A 27,116-nucleotide genomic window follows, 5' to 3' on the forward strand; every position below is an offset into this window, starting at 1 on the left:
TAAACATATAAAAACAGAAAAAAATCATGGATAAATATAAAATTCACCAATATCTACCAAAAGTTAAGAAATAACACCTCAAACCATCTCTTTAACTCACATAAGCCACTAATTACACATTATTGAGAAGAAAAGAGAGGTTCCTTAGCTACTCACATTACCAACTCAAGAAAGGAAGCACTTAACACCTTGGTCTCCCAAACCACTTCACAACCAACCTTAATACCACTAAACTAAGAGGTTTTATGGAGAAAATCCAAGTTTAATCGGTTGAACTTGAGGATTGAGCAAGATTAGAAGCAAGAAAGTTGGGAGTTTTCTCTTCTTTTCCCCTTGAAGATAGCCGCCCAAAAAGCTTGCAAATGAAGATGATTTTTGGGTAATTTTTGATTTAATTAGCAAAGTAGTGAATAGTGGTCAAAGTCAAGAATCAACCATCAAGTGACACTTGTCACTACCATTAATGCATAGCTATCCTTTTGTCTCTCCAACTCTCATCTATTGGGTATTCTCTAATTATCTCTTAACACCTACTAAAATAAACCCGATATCCAACACTTAACCTAACTGGCCGAATTTTACCGAACTTTCTGCACTAACGGGTCCCACGTCCGGTATACGCTCTTAATTTCTCAAAAACTAACCAATACTAGAAAAATTATTTAAAAACTATATTTACTCATAAAAATTTTTTTTAAAATTTTTTGAATAAAGAAAATGTGAAAAAACATGCAATTAAAAGAAAATAAAACTTATAAATTAAGAAAATTATGGGTCCTCACATGATACATGCATATATATATATATATGAAATATAATTATATATCTAAATATATAATACCAATAATTGATACATGCATATATATATATGAAATATAATTATATATCTAAATATATAATACCAATGCTTAATACATATATATATATGTATATATAAGAAATATTGTGTTTGGATTACACCTTATTTACACAAACTGACTTATTTACATTATCAACACATTTTTCAATCACCTTTTTATCTTACATATATTACATCAAAAAATGCTATAGTATTTTTTAAAAGAATTATCCCAAACAATCTCCTATCCAAATCCACTAATATACACGATTATGTCAAAAGATTTTGAAGAATAAATCTTAATAAGGGCAAATTGAGGATCTTTGAAGATTATTTTAAATATTTTAAGATTTATTGTATTTGAAAAACATGAATATTTAAAAATTGCTAATCCAAACGTTCATAATCCAAACAAGCCAAGTTCAATCCAATCTATTTTGAATCAAACCAATCTTCTATATTGTTTATACGGCTCTAAAGGCCCCACTAAATCCACTAAGGTCTCGTTTTAAATTGTGGTATTTTTGATTAAAAAAGCACTTTTATGTGCTGATAGTACTTTTAAAGTGTTATAAATTAGAAATAAAATTTTTAATGTTAAAAGTACTTTTAATAAAAAATTAAATTTGATGTTTTGGAGTAGATTTTGTGATTTTAAAAAATAAAACATCAAATTTAATCATTTTATATTACATTATGAACCAAATAAAAACTAAAATACTTGAGTACTTAAGCACTTATTTTCCAAATAATATATTTAAAAATATTTAAACATTAATAAATATTTTTATTAAAAGTTGTATTAATTACCACAACCTAAGCGGAACTAAAACCGTTTCCGTTGCCTCCGGTGACAAACCCGCCTATGACAGCCAGCTGAATTACGGTGGTGCTTGAAAATTCTTGACCGGCATCACAGAGTTCCGAGAGTACTGTGATACTAAGTCTTAAAAGTTCTCCATCGTATAAGCTTCCCAAACAAACTTCTGGCGCACATCCATCAATTTGCAAGGCCTCGCCGGAATCGTCAGGTATGAAGGGTCGCGTTGCGTCAAAGAAAGCAAGAGCTGCTTGTTTGACCGACGCTTCCTGTTTTTCCATCAGATCCTCTACGCTATTTCTGTTACTTTACTCGTACACTGAAGGGAGGGCTCAATTGAACCACGACGACGGGGACCAACTATTATTGAATCAGACGACAAGTTAGTGCCCCTGTCAAATCTCCACGTTTTTGTCTTTGGGCTGGCTGCCCATTCCCTCCAATTTTTGTGGTATTATACCTACGCAATTCATTACCGACTCTTCTGTCCCAGAGTTTGTTCTTTCATATGAGGTCTCTTGATTGTCGCAACTTTATTTGGATATCAAATTTTTTAAATAATATTTTATTTATATTTTTAATTTATTTAATTTATATTTTTAATTATTATTTTATTTTACATACATTATATTATAAAAAAGTGTTATAACATTTATTTTAAATAATATTTTATCCAAACAAATCGATTGCGTCTGTTGCATGCGATATTTATTAGTAGATTTGTTTTTGTCGGTGGAATCTTATCCTCCCCGTAAATATTGAAAGGTTACGTGTTTAGGCGGGACGCATGGTACTCTTGGGATTTCTGACATAGTACAGGGTATTTTGGAAATTTGCTGGCAGTTTAGCTCTCTATTTAATGGGGTTGGTTTCTCTAGGTTTCCATCGCCGCTTCCTTTTTTCTTTATTCCCATCTCGCCTCTTGCTTTTGCTTCTTTTCGCTCTTGTTCCTTTTGGCTCTTTTTAGCTCTTGTTTTCTTGGCCTTCGGTTAAAGTCGCTCTGGTTCCTTTTTGCTTTTTGATGGATAGATCTGAAGTGGAAAATTTCTGTGATAAGTTGCTTAAAGATTGTTAACTTTTTTGGTAAGTTTATGCAATATTCAAAGTTGCTTAGGTGTAGATCTAAGTTTGAACCTCTTAGTTCTTTGGATTATTGAGTAAATTTTTTGAGGTATATTAAGGTTTTTTAATTGTTGGGACAAAGGTAAAATATATCATGGGGTCTTTAACTTTTTGATTGATTTATGTTAAGTTCCATTAGATTTACTGTCAGACTAGTAGATCTAGAAGGATGTAAAGGAAGAATATCAACTTTGTAATTGTTGAATTGATTATTCATTAATGGTTAAGGTTAAGGAAAGAAATAGGAATTAGACATAAAAAGTGATGACTGTAAAGGTGAGGAACTTGTTTGGATTTAAGGTTGTTTTAAAAAATATTTTAGTATTATTTATTATAACACTTTTTTGAATGTGATGAATGCTTGATAAAAAATATAATTAAAAAATATGTTCTTGGTGAATGATAAAAGGTATCTTCTTTAAAAATAATTCAATCCAAATGAACTCATGGATTGATTATCAAAAGATGGTTATTCTTAGTTTATTTTGGTCGCTCCTATGGTTATGGAGACATTTTTTAGCAGTATTATTGCAACCTAAATTTTAGATTGGATTGGATTTGTATCTCTTTTATCGATTTAGGCCTTATATCCACTTGATCATGATTGTTATATTCGAATCTTGTAACATCAACAAGACAATGAGTTTGTTTGGATAGGAGTTTATTTGGATGATTTATTTGAGATAATTACTGTAACACTTTTTGTGATGTGATGTATGTGAGGTAAAAAGATGATTCAGAAGATAAAAAAGTGATTGAGAAGATAAAAAGGTGATCGGGATTTGTGAAGCAAATTATTTTTTTTCAAATCATTCCAATCCAAACACACTCATTGATATTCAATTTTAAGCAACCTTGTCTAAATTGTTACTATTATTATTATTAAGATTTATTTTCTATATACTGAATACTAATAGTGTATACATTTTTACCATTGAATATATAATGCATAATTTGAATTTAAATTTGAAATGCAAATTTTGCACATGTGTCAAGTATCTAACTGTGATAGTGTTTACATTGTTAGTTAATATAAGATTAATTCTTAATATTTTTATTATATATGTTTAAATTCTTATTCTATAAAATTGTTTAAAGAGTTGCGGTGGATACACCAAAGTTTTTGGGATGAAAGGGAAATAAATTAGCCATAAATTTGGGAGAAAGTTTTTTTGTTTTTGTTTTTATAAAAGGGAAATAAAACAGCCATAAATTTGGAAAAAGAGATGGTTGACAATTGTATGTAATTTTCAAAATCATAGTGTGTAGTTTTCTTATGTTCCCAGTATTAATGCGAATAAAAAGCATAGGGTTGAAATTATTAAATTTGATGTGGAATTTTTTTTGCTAGTGTTAAGAGCATTATTAATGAACCATAATGGCCTTTAGCTTTAGAAGCGGGTTTGTTATGCAACAAATAAATCTTTCGAGAAAGATCATAATAACAAATTAATGGTTTATGCAATTGGAGAGGTTTAACTTGGAATCGTCCATTAGTGAAGAGCTTGTAATTATAGCATACTGTCTGGCAACATCTATTTTGACATGTTGTCTAAAGTTTGATGCATCTGTAATACATATATGTAGATTGTTTGCTATCATCATGGAGAAGTACAATGACCAACCTTTTAAAGTTGGGCAACTGGTTGAGGCAAGATCCTTCATGAAGGGTTATCGAGGCGCGTGGTTTCGTTGCAAGGTATCTACACAACATATATACTAAAAGTGTGCTTGTATTGGTATCTCATTTAATTTGTCTTATAATCAATTGTACAACATGCTACATTTGGGAGTCTAATCTAGCTTTTTAGTTGGTTTAAGAGCCTGTTTGGGGCTGTGGTGCTTTTGCTGAAGAAGTTTTTTCTTTGGTACAAGTATATTTAAAATGTTTGTTAGGTGTTGTTATATGAATTTAAGATTAGAGCTTTTGACCTCAAAACAGTTTCAGCACAGGGTAAAAATTGGTGGTATTTGGAATGAACTTTTTGTTTTAAAAAAAATACAATTTGACAATTTTGTCATAGTTTGAGCTTAGGATACAAATTGATGCATATCAAAAGTTCAAATAATATATATTATCAAACATGAAAATTATTTATGTAGATATGAATTCAAAAAGTACAATTAAGCATTTATTATACTTTTACCAAGACACTATAAAGTGGGGTACTTTTTTTAAGAAGTCATCACATTTCCAAACATTAAGTGCTTTTAGCTATATATATATGTATTTTACTTTTTCTAGTGATGGAATGGCACAATGTTTAATTTTTGCTAATAATAGAGTGGTAGATTTGATAATCTATCACTGAGCCCTTAGCTAACCTGACATGTGCTTGTAGAAACAAAAGTCTAATCTTGATGGGAATAGTAACATTGGATCTCATGCTATTGAAGCACTTATTCCTTGGTTACCACTTGGTAATCCATGTTACTTGGACCTAAGATTTTGAAGCACGTGGTCCTTAGGCACTATTTGGATGAGATGAAAGGAAGGGAAAGGAAAGGAATGGACTCCAAGGAAAAGAAATGGAAGATAAGCAATTGAAAGCTGTTTTTATTACTCTTGCTTGGATTAAATATGATAGGAAAAGAAAGTGAATATTGAGGCCACTTTATTATCTTATATGCATCACATATTAAAAAAGTGTTCCAATGAATTTTTTACTTAAAACCCCCAAAAAATTGGATTGGTTTGGATAGGGTATTATTTGAAATATTATTTGAAATAATTACTGTAGCACTTTTTGTGATGTGATGTATGTGAGATAAAAAGGTGATTAGGAATGTAAAAAGGTGGGTTGGAAAATGTGTTTATGATGCAAGCGAAATATTATTTGAGATAATTTTAGTATCCAAACAAACCCATTATAATTTAAACAGTATTGCATGTTTTGCTTTGAATTAAGGAAGGAAAAAAGGAAATGAGAATAGCAACTGTTTTTTTAACTACAAAGGAAGAAGAACAATGATTTTAAAAAAATATATACAGCTACGTATAGAGTAGATGTTATCAAATGCGTGTAAAAAACTCTACATTAGTTGTATATAGTAAAAAAATTCACCTATAGTTCTGTTTTTTTTTTTATGGTTTTTGGGTTGTGTTAATTTTCAGTAACCAAAGTCTTTGTATTCCAAGGCCACCCACCACCACTCTCTTCCCCATCTTTCACCGCCTTCCCCTATTCATAGCTTTTCTTCCCATCCCCTTGCCAGCTCCTCTTTCCCCTTCCTCTTGTAATCTCTTCTCCTTCCTCGCCTCTCACATAACCACTTCTATTTTCCCTTCTATTGTCATTGCGTTCCTTTTTTCTCTTCATGTTGGAAGGGGAAAAAGCAAAAGGAGAGGCCAGGAGAGGCCGTGAGAAGGAAGGGGGTGGGGATAGGGGTAGGGGGAAAATAAAGGGTAAGATGAGGAGAAGAGAAGAAAGGAAAGAGGTGGTGAGGGAGGGGCAAAATAGAGGGGATGGTGGTGGGGGAGAATAGAGAGAAAAGGAGGAAGATGGGGAAAGGGGAAATGGCAGGGAAAGGAGGGCGATGCAAGAAGGGGAAAGGGGAGGTGGTGGAACCGTGAGAGGTGGGCTGGGTTTTAGGGCTTGTGAGCACGGGGACAAGGGTGGAGGATAGTAGAGAGGAAGAGGTAAGTTGATTGGGGATTAAAGGATTGTTTTGAGTGGCTTTTAAGGTGTTTTGGGAGTGTTCATAGGAAAGGTTGGGAAATGTTACTATAGATGTGTATTTGAGATATATGGGTCCGTTTGGTTGGCTTGGTTTTTGTCAGTTTGTGTAAAATTTTGCTGTAATTCAAAGTCTTTACAAAAATTTTATGCATTTAGAAGTATTTAAAGGATAGTTATAAATTTCGACACGTTCTATGGTCTACCCACCCTGGCCATCACACTCTCCGGCAATAACTGCCACCTCTCCTTGCTTGCCACTTGTCCTCCATCCCTACTTGCCACCCCCTTCCCTTTTCTCCTTTTCTCTCCGTTGCTACCACCTCTCCCTTCCCTACTCGCTGCTACCAACAGCCACCCTACCCCGTCCCTCTTTTTTTCCTTTGGTCCTTCCTCTCACCACACCACCATGGCCTACCATTTCTCCTCCTTTCCCTCTTCTTCTTTCCATCTCCTCCTTTTCTTTCTTTCCTCATCACCACCCTCTCCGTTCTCTTCCCCTGTTCTCCCTCTCTCTCCACGCAACATAGCTTTGCTTGTGCGATTGGATTTGTGTCAAATTGGTCGGTGACTGACTAGATAAGGGGATGACTCTTAGATGGGAGAGAGAGGGAGAGAGGGAAGGAGTTGCAGAAGACAGAGGAGACGGGATGGCGGGTGAGGAGGGGGACAAAGGAAAGGGGAAGGAGGAGGGGTGGGGCAGTGGTTGTTGTAGGAGGCGGAGGCAGAGGCAGTGAGAGTAAAATGGTCAGGGAGAGTGGTGATTGAAGAGGGAAATGGGTGTCTCTTTTGGTATTTTGGGGTTTTTTTTACAATAAAACTTAGGGTGTTTTAACAAGTTTTTGTACCGAAAGTCGAAAAAACATTAGTAAGTGTTTTTCGATAGGAGTTTATTTGAGATATTATTTGAAATAATTATTGTAACATTTTTTGTAATATGATATAATGTGATATTTAAAGGTGATTAGGTAGATAAAAAGTTGTGTTGAAAAATGTGTTTGTGATGTAAGTAAATAATTTTTGTGCAAATAAAGGCTATCCAAACACACTTATTGTTTAAACCAAACATGCAAAAACTTGGGTGCTAAACAGACCTCACTTTTTTGTAAAGAATCAGAATGCGGAATTCATTAAATTTGGTTTCTTCTCTCCTTTTCTGTGCACTTTTGCATGGGGAGGGAGGCGGGATGCGGGACAGGACAGAGGAGGTGAGTTGATAGTTAAGGGGTTGTTTATGTCTGTGTTTTTAAGGTGTTTTGGGGCGTTCCTGGGAAAGGTTGGCAAGTGTTGTTGTAGGTGTGTATTTGAAATAGACGTTCTTGGAAAAAATCGGAATTCATATGTACTCTATATTAGTTCATTAAATAGGCTTCTTCTCCGTCCTTATCTGCCCACTTTGGATGGAATACATACGAAGCATAATGCCGTTCTTTCTTTATCGCTTTCTCTTCTCAAAATTTAATCCAAACAAGAAAAACTAAATTCCTTTGATTTATCTCCTTTCTTTTCCCTAGTGTTGCCTCAATTCAAAAGGTACGTTAGATTGTTACTTTCAACTTTTTTGTTGAAAATATGGAACAAGAAGCATAGTAATCATCTCCTTTTGAACTAATATCTTCGGAGCTATTGGAGATGTAGTGACTTTGGGGGCAAAAATTACTTCCTCACTATTTAAATTATTCTCCTTGCGTGTCTACTAATAGTTGGTATATTTGAATAGTTGTGTGTGGTCCATTCCTTTTTCTTTTCTATTTTCATTTCAAAGATGTGCATATGCCATTAGACAATAAAAATGAAGTGTTAAACCCTTACTATGAAGAGATTTTGATAGTATGTATTGAATGAATTGCTCCCTTAATTCTCTTCCTTATTATTGTTTTTACTTGGTAGTTTGGGTATTTGCTTTGGGAGCATAATGAAACATGGCTGGGGTTATTTGCTCTAAATTTCTGGATTTTTCTTGTCTAATTTAATGGTTTATTTTGTGGTCACCTTCTAAAAGATGGAAGTCATAATTTTTCATGTCAAGTAGTCGATGGTTTCCTAACTTCAACCAGTGGACATTGATTATTAGAATCATGGGTTGTGAAACTAGGATTATTTCCTGTGTAAAAGCGATCTTCAATTTTCCCTTTTTGGAGCATTATGTGGGATAATGGGTTTTCTATTGTTGTAATAATCTAGTGTGTGTGCATGGTTTTGATATTATGAAGGCAATCTCCTTGCCTAATGATGAAAATTAAGTTCTATTAATGAACTAGACAGATCTACAGGAATCTCTTTGTTTGGATGGGTTGTTTCTAAAAATCTCTCTGTCTAAAACATTCTCGTACCACCTTCACATTTCATACAACTCTCTCCAATAAAGTGGCTAAAGTAAAAATTTTGTTAAAGCACCCCAAAAAGGCAGCTCTATTTGGAAATTTAGATTTGTTTGTGCTGAAGATTATTTGAAAAAACCTGTTAATACTAATGTTGCACTTGTTTGTAATCTGGCATATGTTTGGTGAAAACTTGGTTAAAAAAATTAAAATGTGATTGCAAAAACGTGTTTTGGATGCAAATTTATTGTCTGATAGTTTCCTTCTGAAACAAATCCTATAGTACTTGATGTTTCAAATAATCTTCAATATGAATGGAGCTAACCACCGAAACAGAACCAATTATTCTATGTGTGAGGCTATGAATTGCCTTGAAAAGATTTCTTGCTTTCATGCTCTAGGCTTCTATGTGGGAGGGGTTTGTCCTTTTCAACAGCTAGCATATGTTCTTTACACCAATAAAATGCGAGTAGTTTCAATTTCGGGGTAGTGATTCAGCATAAGTTCTCTGTTTTCCTATTCATGCTATCAATTAATAAATCATGTAATCCTTTTTCAACATAGAAGAGCATGGGTTTCTTAATATTTGTCGTCTTTGACTTGTTATAGGGCAAGAACATTTTGACTTACAGTTCTTGTATATCTTGTGTTAGATAGTAGATACAAAAAGGAGAGATGGGCACATCAATTATGGATTGCGTTATCTTGATTTTCCAGATGAAAGTAAGCCATTTTTTATCATTGTTTTACTTTTTCACTTTGTGAATCTTGTATTTTTGCTTTTCATTGCTGTTGTTATTATATAAAAGTGAATGCTCTTATTTTTCTAATGAAGGGGCAACTACTTAAAATTTAGATAACTAGAAATGTCAAAATCAATATAGGGAGAGCCTCCCGGCTTTTTGACATTTTTCTTCTTAAGTTTGAAGGTTATAAAAGTTTTAAATCACACATCAAGGATTGTGGATGAAAACAGGTGTCTAGTTGATGAATGTGATAGTGTGGCCTTTGTAGTTTACTAGGGTTTTTTTTCCCAAAAAAAAAACTCCTTGAATGACTAGTAACTGTCCAAAGTGACAAACTCGTTATTTACTTCAAAAAGTATGGAGTTCCCACTTCCAGATAGATAACTCTCTTGCATTTGCTATTCTGTTTTTATTTGATAAGTGTCTACTCAGTCTATGTTTAATGTTCAAATTGATTCGAGTGTTTTAATGTGCAAGACTTGTGAAATCAACTTGATGAACTTGTTCAAGACTTTAATGTAAATGCTAGATCTTAGTTGACTAAGGCTCTGTTTGGATTTCTTTTTTTTTGAAAAACAAGTTTTTCGTATACAATACTACAGTAATACACAAACAAAAATAACTTCAAAAACACCACATCCATACAATATATCAAAAATAACTCCAAATATAGATAAAAAAAAATCTACACCATTTTTTTCTTCCATCTATCACCACCACCCTTACCCACCACCGTCACCCATCCCCTCCTTTCTCCTCTTTCCTCACCCTCCCTCTTCCTCCTCCCTTCTCCTTCCCCTCCCCTTTCCTGCCACACCCCACCCCTCCCCTTCCCCCCCCCCCAAGTCTGGCCTTGACCAGATCATAACCGGAAGGACCGCGATCTAGCTGCGATGTCGTAACCAGAGACCTCGATCTGGTCTCAGTCAGATCCGGAAGGGGGGAAGGGGAAGGGAGGAGGGGAGGAAGTAAGGGAGGAGGAAGAGGGGAGGAGGAGGAAGGGGGATGGGGAGAAGGGTGGAGGAGGTTGAAAGAGAGGGAGGAGAAGGGAGGGGGTGGTGGTATTAATTTTTGAGAAATACCCATTTTTAAACTTTAAAAATACCTCAAAATATATCACAAAAACACCTCCAAAAACATTAGGAAAAAATCTATGGTAAAAAGTCTTTCGTATACATTGCTATAGTAAAATATTTCAAAAACACCCTAAAAAATGGAGCTTAAGGTTTTTGTTCAAGAGCTGTTACCCGAGGATCACTGTTTAATATGCTATTTTTAATTCTAGTTTTGCGTGGTTGACACTCTTAAGCATGGTCAAGACTCATTGTAGGATGATCACCAAGTGACTCTCATACTTGATTATCCATGCTAGTTAGTACAAACTTTCTCCATTCAGAGGGAAGGTAGGTAGTAATCTTTTGTAAATAGATGGCGAGTGGAGTTTCCTGCAATGCACCAATTTAGGTTTTAATAAATTTGGGATTTGATAACCTATTTTAGAGTTTTGTTATTCATGTCATAGACTTTAGAATCATCCTGAACTAATATTTATGAAAGTCACACATCCAGGTTTTTAGTGGAACTGGAAGACTGGCAATGCCCCTTGTCAATTCCAGCACTGTTTTGTGTAGTTTTATTTTCGCATTGACTTTGTATCTGACTTGCGACTTAATTGGCTAGTTGTAGAAAGCCTTGGAGCTTATTGGTGAATCTCTTTTAATTGATGATTTCCAGAAGTAACTTGTGATATTTTGAGTGAATCTCTTCTGCAACTGTACATATGAAGATTATGTTGATTACTAATGCGATAAAACCCATGTATTGATTAATGATATGTACTTGTACAGTTTGTATGGCAAATATACTTTGTTTCTGGAGTGGCTGTGAGTTGTCGGCAACATAGTAGACAAGAGACCTGCAAGTACTGACTAATGATATAGACACCCATCTGCTGATATTGGTGAATGCTAGTTGCCCATCATTGTGAACTCTTAGTGTTCTTTGTAATGCATCTCAGATTCTTATCTTTATTTATTATGTCTCTTTGTTGACATGAAGCATGGTTGTATTCTAGTCGGGTTTTGCATTTTAGCATTTTGAGACATGGGGATGGTTTCCTTGTTTTGGTTCTGGACATTATCAGTTCTTTGGATAACCATATCTAGAACATGAAGGCATTTGGTAACTCATCCCTGGTGTTTGTACTGCCTATCCTTTTCCTTCTCAGTTCCCTAGGGTAGTCGCGTGTGGTTAAAAAGCAAAAGAAAAGATTGCTTTTGCTTCTTGAAATTGGTGCAGTAGATAATTTAGTCAATTAGGTCATTTGCTTGTATTTCAAACTGAAATGTGCAATTCTTTTCCTTGGATTATGCTGTCATTCATCATTGAGGACCATCTTTTTCAGTTTTCCTTTGTGTTGAATGTCTGCAGAGGATAAACCGATAAGATTATATCAACTACCTCCAGTTGGACATAAGAGAAGAAGTAGGGTTGAAAGAGAGTTGATGCTGCGGCCTCCATTTCCACCTATCTACCATGAGGGTCAATTGCCTCCTGCCAATGACACTTCAGAAGTCATAGTTATTACTGAAGCTATTTGGAATGTGGGTGATCTTGTCGATTGGTGGAAGGATCAATGTTTTTGGTCTGGAAAAGTTACACAAATACTAGGCAATGAAGAAGCCATGGTAAACAATTCAAATTCTCTTCCTCTGCATTTGATATTTTGGTTCTTATTTGAATATGATATATTCTCGGCTTGCATAACATGTTCATGAAGGTGACTTGAAGTTGAAAGGTGCACATCTTACCCCTTGTGCACCATGTGGATTGATCCATACCATGAGATGGATTGATCCATACCATGAGATGGGTTGGGGATGGGGCTTACCTCAATTAATTGGCCTTGACCTAGACAGTCTAATTTTTTATTCGAGTGAAGTCATTTCAAAAGCAGATCTGGATTCTTTCTTGCCTTTTGTCGAGAGTATTTCCTTCTGAACTTCTATGGAAATCTAGTACCAAGAATTAACTAGACTATAAGCCTCTAGAGCTGAGTGACTTGTCCCAATTTTGTGAAAAAAATGCAAGGTCAATCATGTCTTCTTTTCATGTACCCTTGTTGTGTCTTCTATAAGATTATTTTCTTGGTGGGAAAAGCTAGTACTGAAGCATCAAAGTACAATATGCATTGCCATTAGCATGTAGAACTGAAGAAATGAAGAATCAGGTGTTCCGCTTAGTAGCTCTTAAGTTTGTTACCATTCCAATGGAGCTGTTTTTCTTTGCTCAATTCACCATGAGGCAGGAACATCACCAGTTTGACTTTTTTTTGGTGCTATTTAAATCTTAATTTATCATAAGATTACCCAGATTTAAATTTAGAATTGGATCATGACAAAAGTCAGGTTTGGGCATTGCAACAATCTAGCGGATTTTTTAATATTTTTAGCTTTTCCTCTTACTGGTGAACAATGAGGTTGAGTGACTGAACCAAAGTGTTATGGTAATGAAGGCTTGGAGTGGAAATCCATCTTCTCAGTGGCCATGTAAAACTGTGTTGTTTACTGTTTTTGGAATGCTATCAGCTTTGCCTATACTTATTTAATAATTTTGTGGAAAAACTATGATGTTCAATGGCTTTGGACCATTCAATTGCTGTAGGTTGAGTTGACCCCACCGCCTATGGGTGAAGGCTCCTCATATAAAGCGTCTCTGATTGATCTACGCCCATCTTTAGATTGGTCACTGGAAGATGGTTGGAAATTGCCTGCTCCTAAGGTTGCTACTCTTGTCTTGTGTTTGCAGTATTGAACTGTTATGTATCAAGGGTTTTTTTTTTTTAGAAGATAGTCTTGCAGTTTCTCCAATGCTTTCCTATCACATCTTGGAGTAAATCGCTCTTTAAATTACATTAGGCAAGTCTATTTGTTTTCTAATTTGCTTACTAAACCACTTATTGATGCTAGTTGTCTACTAATTTGCTTACCAATTATTGATGCTATAGTCATAACTTATAGATAGCAGCTACTGTTTTGTGTAATCTGTCTGATTTTACTGAGAAATATATCCACCTTATTTACCTTTTTTGTGGTCCTGTTAAATTCTGAAATTTCTCACCCTTTCTTCGAGTACAGAATGTTTGTATGCTAACTTCTGTCTCTGATTTATTTGGAGGTTTTTTTCACACTCTTTTTTGCCTTTAGTTTTTGTCCTTTGTCCAATTAATATTACTTTCTTTGAAGCTTGAGACACCTTGAACTTCAGTTAGATATCCTTACTCTTTTGAATTAATTCTATATCGCAGGATGGTGCAAACCATCGTCAATGTGCACGACTTGTTGATCCAGTGAATCAGTGTAAGATCAATATCACTGCATCATATCAGTATCTTATTAGTTGCTTAGCTCATTGTCAATTCGTGAGTTTGATGATTGGTTTTACTTTGGACCTAAGATAGAATTTGCATGCCATTGCCAATCTTTTGAGGAAAAAAATGCCAATACATTCGTGATTGACATGCTCCTCATGCTTGATCACATCTTTGCAGCTCTCTCTCCTGTGAAGAAGCTGTTTGCTATTGTACATGTCAATGCTGTATATTTACAAACTCGCAAATCTTAGTATGTTTATGAACCAATGCTGTTAATTAGAGTGAAATTGCAATAAAAAGTTTATTATTTATTGAGAAGTGTGATTGATGTTTTGATCCTTCATCTGATATTGGCAAAACTTTTGTCGGATGTAACTATAGAAGGCTCTTTGAAATGGGAAGATAAACTCTTTTATGCTTTAAAATGGACAATTTAAGGCCCAAAGCTTCTCTTTGGTTCGCTAATGTTGCATTAGCTTGGGAAAGTGAAGTTGTTCATCTATGGCAAATTAACAGCTTAGCAGTACAACTTGCAATTTCATGATGCCGGAGTAGACAATCACTGTCATGATGTAGTGTGGTATATGGTAGCATTAAGAAGTTTGTGCTGTTGAAATGCATAGCATTCGTTTTATGTCTCAACCTTTTCATGAGAATTAAAATAAATATTAGCAGTTTTATTCTCCTTTATCTATACTGAAAGACATGATTACCTATACTTCGCAATAGTCTAAGCAGCAGGGCTGAAGCTGCATTTCCTGATATAGTCATTTGCTGTGTTTAATTTTGTTTGCCTAGTAACCATTCATTGACTTCTAGCAGACACTGTTCCCCTTGTTGGTCCCTTCAATTTTAGTTCTCTGTCCACATCTCTCTCTTTTGGAGATACTTTTACAAGATATACTAAGACCTGCTTGAATAGTGATTCTTTTAGTTACCTGTCTTTTTAGCTTGGTATCATGGGAATAAATTTTGTTGACACATAATGCAGCAGGTGGTAGGTTGGCATTTGAAATGCCTGTACAGGGTGAAGGAACAACAGATGGTGAGGTTGCATGTGGGTTATCATCTGCTCAATCTCTTTCTTCTCATGGTGCCGCAAAGTCATTGCCAGCCTCAGAAAAGACGAAGACCTGTGGGGCAAGTGAGATGCTGAAAGAATCTGAGAGTTTTCCAAAGGAGGTGGTGGGCGCACAAGAAGAAAATGTGAACTTGGTACCAGGGGATAATGGCTCTAGGAAATTAAGTTGTTCAGATGGTACTTATCCTCATGCTAGAGATGGTTCAGCTGAAGCTGCAGGTCTATCTCTTGGAGAAGACTTGTCTGATTCTAGTTCTCCACAGAAGAAGCTGAGAAACAGTATTGGGCTTCCTTTAAACTCCGCCAGGTCTGACACCCTAGATGCTCTAATTTTGGATTTGGAAGAGCTTGCAAACAAAATTAAATGGCTCAAAATCATCTTAAAAAGAGGATACCCTTTGTCCAATGCTGTGGACACTTCATGGATGTTTGTTGAGCACCGTGTGCCTTCAATGCCTTGGTGACTTCTTGATAAGGTATAAGTTCCTATACCTTTGGTTTTTTTCTTGACACTTGCTGCCTCCGCTTACATGTCTCATAATAGCAATATACTTCTGGGCATTTTTATCATTTTGCTTCACCCAAATGGTAGTTTCAATAAATATGCACATTTTTGTTCAGTAATGGGTACTTGGGCAAAGCCAATAGCAAAAATGCCGTAAAACTAATAACTAAATCAGATATGGTGCCCTTTGTTGGAGTTAATGGATGAATTTGGATGTAATGGGCAGCTTGTGACTGTTATGATAGTTGAGTGACCAATTTGCAACAAAAAAAGTTTAGTGACCAAAATGAGACATCTATGGATGCTTCTATTGAAGCATATAGTCAGGGTTGTGTATCATCCAGATGTTTCTTTCTTTCTCTTCTCTTGTACGACATTACATGTTGCATACAATATTGTGTATGTGTAGTTTTTGCTTGGCATTTGAATACATCATCTCTGAAGGTAATCCTGGTCACTAGAGATTTTCTAATGTTATGATTGAAGCAACACAATATGATCGTGGTTGAGACTGCTTTTTACTTTTGTAATTAATTGAAGGACATTGCATAGCATCATATGAAGATAGCAAGTTAGTTTACATAGGTTTTCAACTTTCCCAATTCAAGCACAAATTACATAGAAAATGGAGGACACATTTTGGAATTAAATGCCTTTTTCATATTTGCATTTTCTAATTTAACGCACCTAGGTTTGGGACACTATAAAAGTTAGGCTCCTTTCATGCCACTATATAGAAGTTAGCATCATATGAAAATAGCTAGCTTACGTTGGTTTTCTTTTTGGAAAACAAAATTTTCTAGTAGGGGAGGGCTGGGATTTGAGAAGTAGGGAGGGAAAATGGGGAGTTGAACTTAGAGCCTCTAAGTCCTGGGGCCTCAACGTTTGCCACTAGACCAAGGCCTCCTCAGCAGTTTCATAGGTTTTCAACCTTCCCAATTGAAGCAGAAATTACATAGAAACATAGATCACATTTTGGAATTCATTGCTGTCTTTATGTCTGCATTTTCTGATTTAATTAACCTACGTTTGGGACACACTAAAAGTTAGGCTCCTTTCATGCCATTGTTTAGAAGTTGCCTGGACAAAGAATTTCCTCCCCGTTGACTTACTTTTTCTAATGTAATGACCTAGTTGATGCAGTAGTATAACAATGTTTGGATTTAAACCATTTATACTAAATGTTATAAGTGAAAATGTTAAGAGCCTAAGGCTTGAGCTTTTGTTATCAATTCAATTTTCTCTCACATTTGATATGAAAACTGGGGTGTTACAATCATTTAAAGCCCGTTGAATGTCCTAAGCATCGTTGCTTGGTAAACCACTGCAAAGAGATTGCCTTTGGAGGTGGTGAAGAATTGAAGAAGTGGCTTCTGTGAGCTTCGAAGATAGTTCCTGTCTATACTGGAAAGTGCTCATCGACCCACAGTACATAATTCCCACATATCAGACTGGTAAACTATATAATACTAAATGGCACTACCTAGGTGTTGCACTAGCCCAACAAGTTTTTGCACCTAAATCAATGGCCAAGCTTTTCTTGCCTAGTTGTTAATAGCCTACTTGGGGTGCTGTGAATTATTTAACTTTCTAACATGTTGAATGTCGATTCTGGACTTGGTGGAATTCTGGTGTCATTTGCTTATTGATGGCGTCTTTTGTTTGGAAAGCGGTACAAAAGAAGATTGAAGATTTCTTGAATTCCTTTGAATGCTGGGTATCTTTCATGTCTTAAGAAATTCATCAAAGTGATCTCATTATCTTTTATTTTGAATGCATGTTTAGAAGGATACTTTCCAGCTCTAAAAGATTATGCTATCTGTTTGCTTCATTTTCTAACCTCACTTTCCCTGCCCTGTCAAAATTTATCTGAATGAAGTACTTAATCCCCCCGATTTGTATTCATTCTTTACTTTCTTTTTTCATTAATTCAAATGTTCTCCAGCAGTCATTTAGTAAAATTGAACGCTGAAGATTTAAGTGCTGTAGTTATTAAGTGCTGAAGTTATTAGTTATTTGAGCTCTGATTTGATATTTTACAATTCAACTAAAATGTAAAAAATGTTATTTTGTTGTCTATTTTCCTTTAAAATGTTGAGCTAGAATTTTTAAAAACTGTCATTTCTAATTTTTATAGGAAGAATGTACCCCTTTGTGGATAAGTGTAGGGAGCGAGAGCTTTGTCAGAGAAGAGAGAGGGAGAAGGGAAAGAAAGCTTCTTTATGCGAGAATCTGTGTGCATATATTTGTGCTTGAGACAGATTAGAGTGTGCAAGCATGTGTGAAAGAGTGTTTCTAATTTTGTTCCAGAAATCACTACATTTAGTTGCTAATTTTTCACTTTAAGCATACAAGTTGGGTGGTGTTTAATATTATTGGTAGCAGGGGAACTTTGTTTAAACTAGTTGATTTCATGCCGGACTTTCTTCTTAGCATTTGATGGAGTTTGCCGAACACCCCCTAACTATTTAAACGTGTTAGGGTTCTGGTGGCCTCAATCCTGTTCAAAGCCATGTACTATTTGGTAAACTCCTGAAGGATTTATAGTGTGGATTTATAGTGTGGCCATTTCTATGCTATGCTGGTTGGAACTTGTTAAGAAACTAAGAGATTATTACAGTTTCTGTTAGCCATTTGTAGCAATCAGAGCAATTTGTAGTAGTCAAAAAATATTAAATTTTTATTAATCACTAACTTAGGTGTGGCTAAGGATAATATTTCAACAATGTGCTCAATGTTACAAACATGTTGTTGGCTCCATTTGGATTCCTCATTTTTTGAAAATAAGTTTTTTATATACAATACTATAGTAATACACAAACAAAAATAACTCTAAAAACACTATGTCTATATAATATATCAAAAATAACTCCAAATATATAAAAATAAAATTTACTCTCCCTACCCACCATCGCGACCATCCCCTCTTTCTCCTCTTTCCTCTTCCTCCCTCTTCTTTCTCCCCTCCTCCCTTTCTCGCCACACCCTACCGCTTCCCTTTTAGGGGAAAGGGAGGGGAGGGGAAGGGAAGGGAGGAGGAAAGAGATGGAGGAGGGGAGGAAGAGGGAGGAGAAGAAGGGAAGGGGTGGTGGGTGGTGATGGTAGTTTTTAAAAAATACCACAAAAATTTTTGAACTTTAAAAATACCCCAAAATGTGTCCCGAAAATACCTTCAAAAACATCGAGAAAAACATCTACAGTAAAAAGTTTTTTTATTTACACTATTACAGTAAAATATTTCAAAAACACCTCCAAAAACAACTAATCAAATGTCGAATGTCTATGAAATTGTCCAGCTAGATCACAATTTGGTGGTTAAGATTAAGCATCTGGAAATAAAACTATTGCAGTTATTTTTTGATGGTTAATTCAATTGATATTGCATTCAAAATTGCAATTCTGATGGTGGACTGACTTAACGTGACTAGTCTCTGTAAATGCTTAACAAGAAATCAGAGCTTGTATCATCTGCTGCTCAGTCAAGTGTGAAAAGCTCTATACAAGAACTGCAGTTCTGTGGGCTTGCAAGTGATTAAAGATGTCACTAATAGGTGGTGACATTAAATGAATTATACTGCTTTTAAAAAAAAAAAAAGTATGCCAGCAAACCTATTCTATGAACGGGATGTGATGTTAATGAGTTTCTACTTATTATAGACTAATTTTGTTTAAACTTGTCTCCATGTAATAGCCTATTGGGAATTACTGAATGTTTATGTCATATTTCATCTTCTTTGAGGAGCTTAAATGCAATTTGGATTAATGGCAAAATGATAACGAATCAAGTGCTTAATCATGCCTAATACTACCGCATGAAGGATTTCCATTTTTATTGAAATGATAAGTTGTTATATATTGGTCAAAAAAACTTTACAGTGTGGGGGCAAGGGCCCCAATCATTACATCAGTGCACACTATCACAGAGAGATAGTATAAGACTGCTTCATATCACAAAAGTTGTCTAAAGCAATCTTGCTAAGGCTGAAGCATAAATTATCATCATTCTGAATTACTCTATTAAAGGAGCACATATGAAACCAGGGGCTCATTTTTTGGATATCCTCCACAATTGTAGCAATTCTACTATCTGCAGGTCTCTTAGAATGGAGTTGGGACAGTAACCTTTTTGTTTGAGCATCCATTCTGAATTTTCCTCCATCCTTTTTCAGCTGCCTTGATAATGCATAATCTGACTGCTTCAGCATCATCCTGCAGTTTGTTTCCAGACTACTTTCTTTAAGTGACCATGCTGCTAAACCTTGATTCTGCGTATCCGTGGCAGTAATTCCAATGCCCATCATCCTAGGTGTTGCCTGTTTTAGCACTGCCACCTTCATTATAACAGTGCTAGGATCTTGCTGATTCAAGTTTTTGTGTTATCTTGTGGCCTCCTTGTTTCTTCTGTGCTTCTTTCCATTTCCATTTCCGTTTCTTCTGTGCTTCATTGTGTATGACATTGATGGAGCCCCCTTGTTTTGCATTGAACTCTCTATCATTTCAAGCCCTCCAGATCTGCCACAGGATGAAGGATTTCCAAGGAAGGATTGTTTGAAAGATTTTTGTTACCTTGCTTGTGTCCACATCTTCAGCTAGACTTGTAATGTTTATTTCTTAAAGAAATTTGTTACCTGCAAAAAGTATGATGAAAAATTTCCATTGGTAGAAGAGGTAGGTAAATGAGGAAACAGAGAACATGGATACTGTTGGTTCTGCTCCTCATTCCAGGAGAATCTTATTTTTTAGTGTGGACTAGGGTGCTACATGAGGTTGAAGAATTTCCTACTCATGATATGGAGGTTTTAAAGCATACTAAAAAATATGACTAAAAGCAATTCAAGTGTTATACATTGTACCCGGAAATGACTTGAGAAAGTAATTGGGCACAAAATTCTTTGCTCTTATTGCTGCTGCTTTTCTGTTTTCAATGTCTTGCTCCTGTTAATTCTCCGTTACCTAAATTGAGCTTTTATGCTGAAGAAATATATCTGTACTTGCAGGAAGCGTGGTGTGTCTGTCTGGTTTATGTGCTCGATTGCATCAAGGATCCTTGTTGATGGATAGCAGATGGCCTAATAAATAAATAGGTTTCTTTCTTTTTTCTCACTGTCTTTTTACTCAGCTTTTCCACCTGTGTTTTTCTTCTCTCACCCTTTCTTTTGAGAATATGTATTTTGGGAGAAAAATATCGTATTATGAATGAACAACTAGTATTTATAGGAGTACAAACCTAACAAATTATTTACAAGAATATCCTTAATAATTTATTATCTAAAAAAATACTTATATTCTCTTAACACTACCCCTCAAGTTGGAGCCATAGTTGTCAAAATCGCGATCCGGATCGTAGGATCGTACGATCCTACAATCCGGATAACTAAAATCGATCCGGATCGTATTCAGAGTCGCAAATCATATTAATCTCTGTAGGATCGCATAGAATCGTAGCAGGATCGGTAGGATCGGTAGGATCGTACGATCCTATAATTTTTTTGTAAATTTGTGAAATACGAAACTCCATTTTGCAAGTAAATGAAAATATTTGTGGTATATTTGTAATTTATCAAAGAATTGCAACCTTTAATTGCAATTAGGAGCTTTTGGTAGGATCTTACGATTCTACGATCCGATCCTGTGAAACTAAAATCGATCTTACGTAGGATTCCGATTTTACAAACCTTGGTTGGAACGTATATATCATAAGCACGCACCTAATTTGTTACAAATGTATTTTACCTTAGAGCCTCCTAAACTTTTGGTAAACAAATCAGCCAGTTGATCTGTAGACGATACATGAGATGTTTTGATGACTCTATCAAGCAATTTCTCTCGAATGAAAGGACAATCAACTTCAATATGTTTTGTCCTTTCATAAAATATTGGATTAGACGCAATATGAACAGCTGCCTGATTATCTCACACTAAATTCATAGGCTGCTTATTTTCAAATTCAATTTCAAATAACATGCTCTTTAATCAAACCAACTCACACACAGTGTGAGTCATAGCGCGGTATTTAGATTCTACACTTGATCTGGAGATAACTGCTTACTTCTTACTCTTTCACGATATTAAATGATCACCAACAAACACACAATATCCTGTGGTCGATTTTCGATCTGAGGCAGAACCAGTTCAATCTGCATCACTATATCCTTCAATATCAGTGTGTCCATAATTTTGATACAGCAACCCTTTTTCAGAAGCACTCTTAAGATACTTGAGAATTCGTATAATAGCATTCCAATGACTAGTACGAGAGGTATCAAGAAATTGACTCATAACAATCACTACAAATGAAATGTCAGGTTTCGTTATAGTGAGATGATTTAATTTACCTGCAAGTCTTCGATGTTGCTTAGAATTATCTAGTAATGCACCTTGATCTCTTACTAATTTCACATCAGGATTCATAGGAGTATCCACAGGTCGGCAACCTAATATCTAAACTTCGCTCAGCATATCGAGTATGTGACAGCTCCACCTTCCCCTAAGGCGAATCAAAGGGGATAGCGGACTGCCTGCCCAACTCTCGCGAGGACTAACGGGACTGTTTAAAGCGATCTAAAACATTCCGGGAAAATAAAACGTGCTCACACAAGCCGGAATCGCAAGATAGCTAAATGCAAATCAAATCGTCGGTGAGTAGTGGGTGCCATGTCATATAACTCAGAAAAATATTTCCAAACCAAATAAAACTCATAAACAGGGTTAAGCAGTGTTATATACATACGTTTGTAATTTACAAAACAAAAGCGAGATAATTAGATCAAAATACAGTTAGGATTTTGCCCAAAAGGAGCTATTCAAAAATACATTTACATAAGCTCAACTCGGCAACCAACATGTATAACCTTTCCAAAAGTAATCAATTTCCTGTAAAGAAAACAAAAGGAACAGAGTGAGCTTACGTCCAGTGATATACTATCACTCAAGCAGCAAAGTTCATATAAGCATCAAGCTTCTTATTCCAATACATCAAAAGTAAGCAAAGGCACATATCAATAGTGTTGATAAAAGGATACGGGCGGCTCTCAAGAGCTCCTTTCCTCGCTTGCATTCTTGATCGGACCTCATTGACCCTCCGTCAATGTTTAAGAGTAACCAACCGTAGGCTCCACTTTACGTCCATTCCTTCCAACTAATATACCCTTACCGGGTCCGAACTCCAAACAGTAGAAATTCGGTAATACTCGAGTATACCGGAATCAAGAGTCTCATTACTACAAGATTCCATATAACAGTCTCCATGGCTCGTCAACTTTCACGACCCAGCCCTCGCTGGCTCGATTCAATCGACTACCAATGGGGTTGAACTTAGTAGTAACAGTAAAAACTGTTGGATTCTCGTCCAAACGACACCAAATCCAATTTTTCATGTACATTTCAAGTACCACGGTGAAACAGTAGACAGTCGTGTATAATACAAAAGGGGGTGAGGGCGATCAAGTACAACCTCACTTTAATCAGTTTCAACAGTGCAAATAAGCTTTCAAGGCATCAAGTTCAATATAATAAAGTCACATTGTAAACAAACAAGTGAGTAGTATACTCACCAAGCAAACAAATGATATTTCATAAACTTCCGCCCAAAGAGTGTCTTGGACCACCGTCACGTCCTAAAACATTCAAATAAGCACAATAAGACTCGATTATACGTCATAAATTAATTTCAAATACTACCAAAATAGGGTTCCATAAGAATGTATGAGCACTAGAGTAAACCCGGGAAATCCGGAAATGGAATTAAGTTCTAAACCATAAAAACAGTTTTTGACATCATTTTGCGGTCTTGGCACCATTGGCACTGCGATTATCGGATGGAGGTGCAAGATATACCGTTTCGAAGCTAACAGCTAGGGCTACAAGGTTGCAGAAGGTCGCTCAGTCCAGTTCATAGTGCAACTAGGTCAAAAATTCAGTATACCAAACCAGAACCGCAAAAACAGGTGAACAAACCGCATTCTGATTAACGAACCGTAATTCAGACTACCTAAGTCCAAATCAAGTGATTCCAAAGCCATCCGAAAGCTAAGACACCGGGCTACATTTCTTAAGAAGACGTCAACAACCAAATCAGAAGTATTCTCAACCAAATTAACCAATTACAGAAGCAATTATCAAATTCGGGTAGAAACAGGGCAGTAGGGGTATTTCAATCTTTTCATAAGTTACACTACTCCGATTGGCCTGAAATTTTGCAAGTATCTCTAAAATATCATTCCCTACAACTTTCATGTTTTAACCCAAAACTAATTCGGTCTCTAACTATGATGAACAGTACCGGGCAGAATGAGGGGAAATGAAAACCCTAACTTCCAAAATTTCTTTCCAAAGCAGAAATTTTCTGTAATTAACCACAATTTACACCTTCTAGCTTCTTTCAAGATCATTTCCAATCATCATCCATGGCCACAACATATGAATCATATTAAAATAGAAAAATCATGAATAATTATAAAATTTCACCAAATTCAACCAAAATCATGATATAATCTACAAAATCACCTCTTAGGCTATCACAAGTCATTAATTAGACATCGTTAGATAGAGGAGAGGGGTTCCTTCACTACTCGCCTTAGTAACCAAAGGAAAAGAGCAACTTGGCACCTTAATCCTCCAAACAACTTCACTAATCACCTCACAATCACTCACTTAAGGATTTTTATGGAGTAAATGCAAGATTAAATGGTGGGTTTGTTGGATTTGAGCAAGATTGAATCAAGAATTTGGAGAGCCTTTCTTTCTTTCTTCCTTGGAGTTGGCCGGCCACAAGAGCTTGGAAATGAAGATAATTTTGGTAATTTTTGGTTTATTTGGTCAAATGGTAAAAAGGTTAATAGTAGTCAAAAGGTAAAACTAATCTCCAAGTGACACTTGTCACTTCCTTAATGGATCTCTATCTCTTTGTTCCTCTCACATCAATTCACTTGGTAATCTCTAATTATCTCATAACACCCGCTAAATTAAATCCAATATCCAAAACTTAATCTAACTGGCATAATTTTTTTCGAACTTTTCGCACTAGTGGATCCCACGTCCAATATACGCTCTTAATTTTTGAAAAACTAACCGATACTAGAAAAATCATCTAAAAATTATATTTACTTATAAAACTTATCTAGAAACTTTTCGAATAAAGAAAATGCAGAAAACATGCCAATAAACCAAATAAAACCTAGAAAATGGAAAAATTACGGGTTCTCACACTTTCTCTCCCTTAAAAGAATTTCGCCCTCGAAATTTCTCACCTTAACTCACGAAAAGTTCAGGGTATTTCTTTTGCATTTCTTCTTCCATCTCCCAAGTAGCTTCCTCTACCTCATGGTTTCTCCACAGTATCTTAACTAATGGAATCTGCTTGTTTCTCAGCTCTTTGACTTTCCAGTCAAGCACTTGGACAGGTTTCTCTTCGTAAGCAAGCGATTCGTCTACGTCGATCTCCTCTGATTGTAAGAAATGGGATGGGTCGGGATGGTACTTCTTTAGTATCGAGACGTGGAAGACGTCGTGAATTCGAGAGAGCCTGGACGACAGCTCTAATCGATACGCTACCGTTTCTACCCTCTGGAGGATCTTGTAGGGTCCAACGAACCTCGGTTGGAGCTTCTTTCCTTTGCCCGCTGTAACGCTCCGTAAGGGTGTGATTTTGAGAAACAAATGGTCTTCAACTTCGAACTCCAAGTCTTTTCTTCGATTGTCGGCGTAACTCTTTTGTCGGCTTTGAGCTGTTTGGAGTCGTTGCCGTCTCAACTTGGCCTTTTCTCGAGCCTCTTTCATCCACGGAATAGTTGCCAGATCTAGTGCCTTCCTCTCGCCAACTTCATCCCAATAGATCGGTGACCGGCAGTTTTGTTCATATAGTGTCTCGTATGGAGCCATTTGAATCGACGAATGGTAATTGTTGTACGCAAACTCTACTAAGGTCATGTGTTGACCGTAGTTGCCTCTAAAATTCAGAATGTAAGTCCGTAGCATGTTCTCGAGAGTTTAGATTGTCCGCTCCGATTGTCCATCCGTCTGAGGGTGATAAGTCGTGCTCAAGTTGAGTTTAGTCCCCAGAGTTTTTTGAAATTTCTGTCAAAACCTAGATATGAATCGGAGATCTCTATCGGAGACGATGCTCACAGGAATACCATGTAGCCTCACGATCTCATACATGTACAGTTGGGCCAATTTGTCCATGGAATATTTCATGTTTACCGGCAAGAAATGGGCTGACTTGGTTAATCGATCGACGATCACCCAAACGGCATCGTGCCCTTGTTGCGTTCGCGACAAACCTGAAACGAAATCCATGGTAATGTTTTTCCACTTCCACTCGGGTATCTCAAGGGTTGTAACAAATCCGATGATTTTTGATGCTTCGTCTTAACCCGTTGGCAAACGAGACATTTTTGCACGTAAAGAGCGATTTTCTTTTTCATATTGTCCCACCAATAGGTTTCTTTCAGGTCCTGATACATCTTGCTACTACCCGGATGGATTGTATACTTGGACCGATGGATTTTCTCTAGAATCTCCGTTTTCAACGCTTCATCTTTCGACATCACTATTCGGTTTTGGTATTTTAAAATATCCTCAGGACTAAAATTGAAATCAGTTGTTTCTCTTTTTTTCACTTTCTCTCCCCACTTTCGTACCATCAAATCCTCCTTTTGCGCTTCTTTAATGCGTTCCAGTAGAGTGGATGTCACTTTAACATTGGCAAAACTCACCTTATGACTCCCAAGACAGGGTTTCCACTCACAAACGGATTCTAACAAATCTCACTTTTTGATCAACCCTGCTATTTGAACCTTACGACTTAAGACATCGGTTACCACGTTTCCGTTCCGCGGATGATAGTTGATTGTGCAGTCGTAATCTTCTAGGAATTCCATCCACCGTTGTTGCCTCATGTTCAATTCCTTCTGTGAGAAGAGATACCTGAGATTCTTCTGGTCCGAGTAAACCTCAAAGGTCACCCCATATAGGTAGTGCCTCCACTTTTTCAACTCGAAAACAACGGCGGCTAGATCTGGATCGTGGGTCGGGTAATTCTGCTCGTGGTGTTTCAATTTCCTAGATGCAAAAGAGATCACATTACGGTTCTGCATTAAAACGCAATCCAGGCCTTCTTGTAACGTGTCAGTATACACAGCAAATCCGTCCACTCCGTTTGGCAAGACTAGCACTGGAAACATTGTCAATTTTTTCTTTAACTCTTGAAAACTTATCTCACATTGAGCATTCCATACGAACCGATCATGTTTTTCTTCGTCAGGTCAGTTAAAAGACCTGCTAATTTGAAGAAGTTTTTAATGAAACGTCGGTAATACCCAGCCAGCGCTAGAAAACTACGGATCTCTGTGGGGTTTTCTGGCCTCTTCCAATTGGTTACAGTTTCTACTTTCGCCGGGTCAACCAAGATGCATTCTTGGGAGATCACGTGCCCTAGGAAACTGATTTTCTCCAGCCAAAACTCACATTTACTGAATTTGGCGTACAACTGATGCTCCCTTAGAGTCTGTAACACCACTCTCAAATGCTGCTTATGCTCCTCGCGAGTTTTGGAGTAGACCAAGATGTCATCAATGAAGACCACGACAAATCGATCCAAGTAGGGTTTAAAAATCCTATGCATTAAGTCCATGA

General features: G+C 36.3%; 1 protein-coding gene across 4 annotated transcripts in view; it reads left to right on the forward strand.

The window, feature by feature from the left end:
* The first annotated feature begins 1,682 nt into the window (after positions 1-1,682).
* Positions 1,683-27,116, forward strand: part of LOC113765481 — a 40,769-nt gene continuing 15,335 nt past the window's right edge. Inside the window, exons 1-8 of one of the 4 annotated variants that reach the window (XM_027309680.1) lie at positions 1,683-1,869; positions 4,368-4,479; positions 9,432-9,501; positions 11,955-12,211; positions 13,188-13,304; positions 13,831-13,882; positions 14,888-15,453; positions 20,480-20,694. In XM_027309680.1, the coding sequence (XP_027165481.1) occupies positions 4,384-4,479; positions 9,432-9,501; positions 11,955-12,211; positions 13,188-13,304; positions 13,831-13,882; positions 14,888-15,441 (1,146 nt within the window). In that variant the 5' untranslated portion in view covers positions 1,683-1,869; positions 4,368-4,383 and the 3' untranslated portion in view covers positions 15,442-15,453; positions 20,480-20,694. Of the gene's footprint in view, positions 1,870-2,542; positions 2,742-4,367; positions 4,480-9,431; positions 9,502-11,954; positions 12,212-13,187; positions 13,305-13,830; positions 13,883-14,887; positions 15,454-20,479; positions 20,695-27,116 lie in introns of those variants that run through there. The other 3 variants (XR_003467724.1, XM_027309679.1, XM_027309681.1) reach the window with 3 other exon arrangements.

Source organism: Coffea eugenioides, chromosome 3 (assembly GCF_003713205.1).
Source record: "Coffea eugenioides isolate CCC68of chromosome 3, Ceug_1.0, whole genome shotgun sequence".
NCBI classification, from domain to species: Eukaryota; Viridiplantae; Streptophyta; class Magnoliopsida; order Gentianales; family Rubiaceae; genus Coffea; species Coffea eugenioides.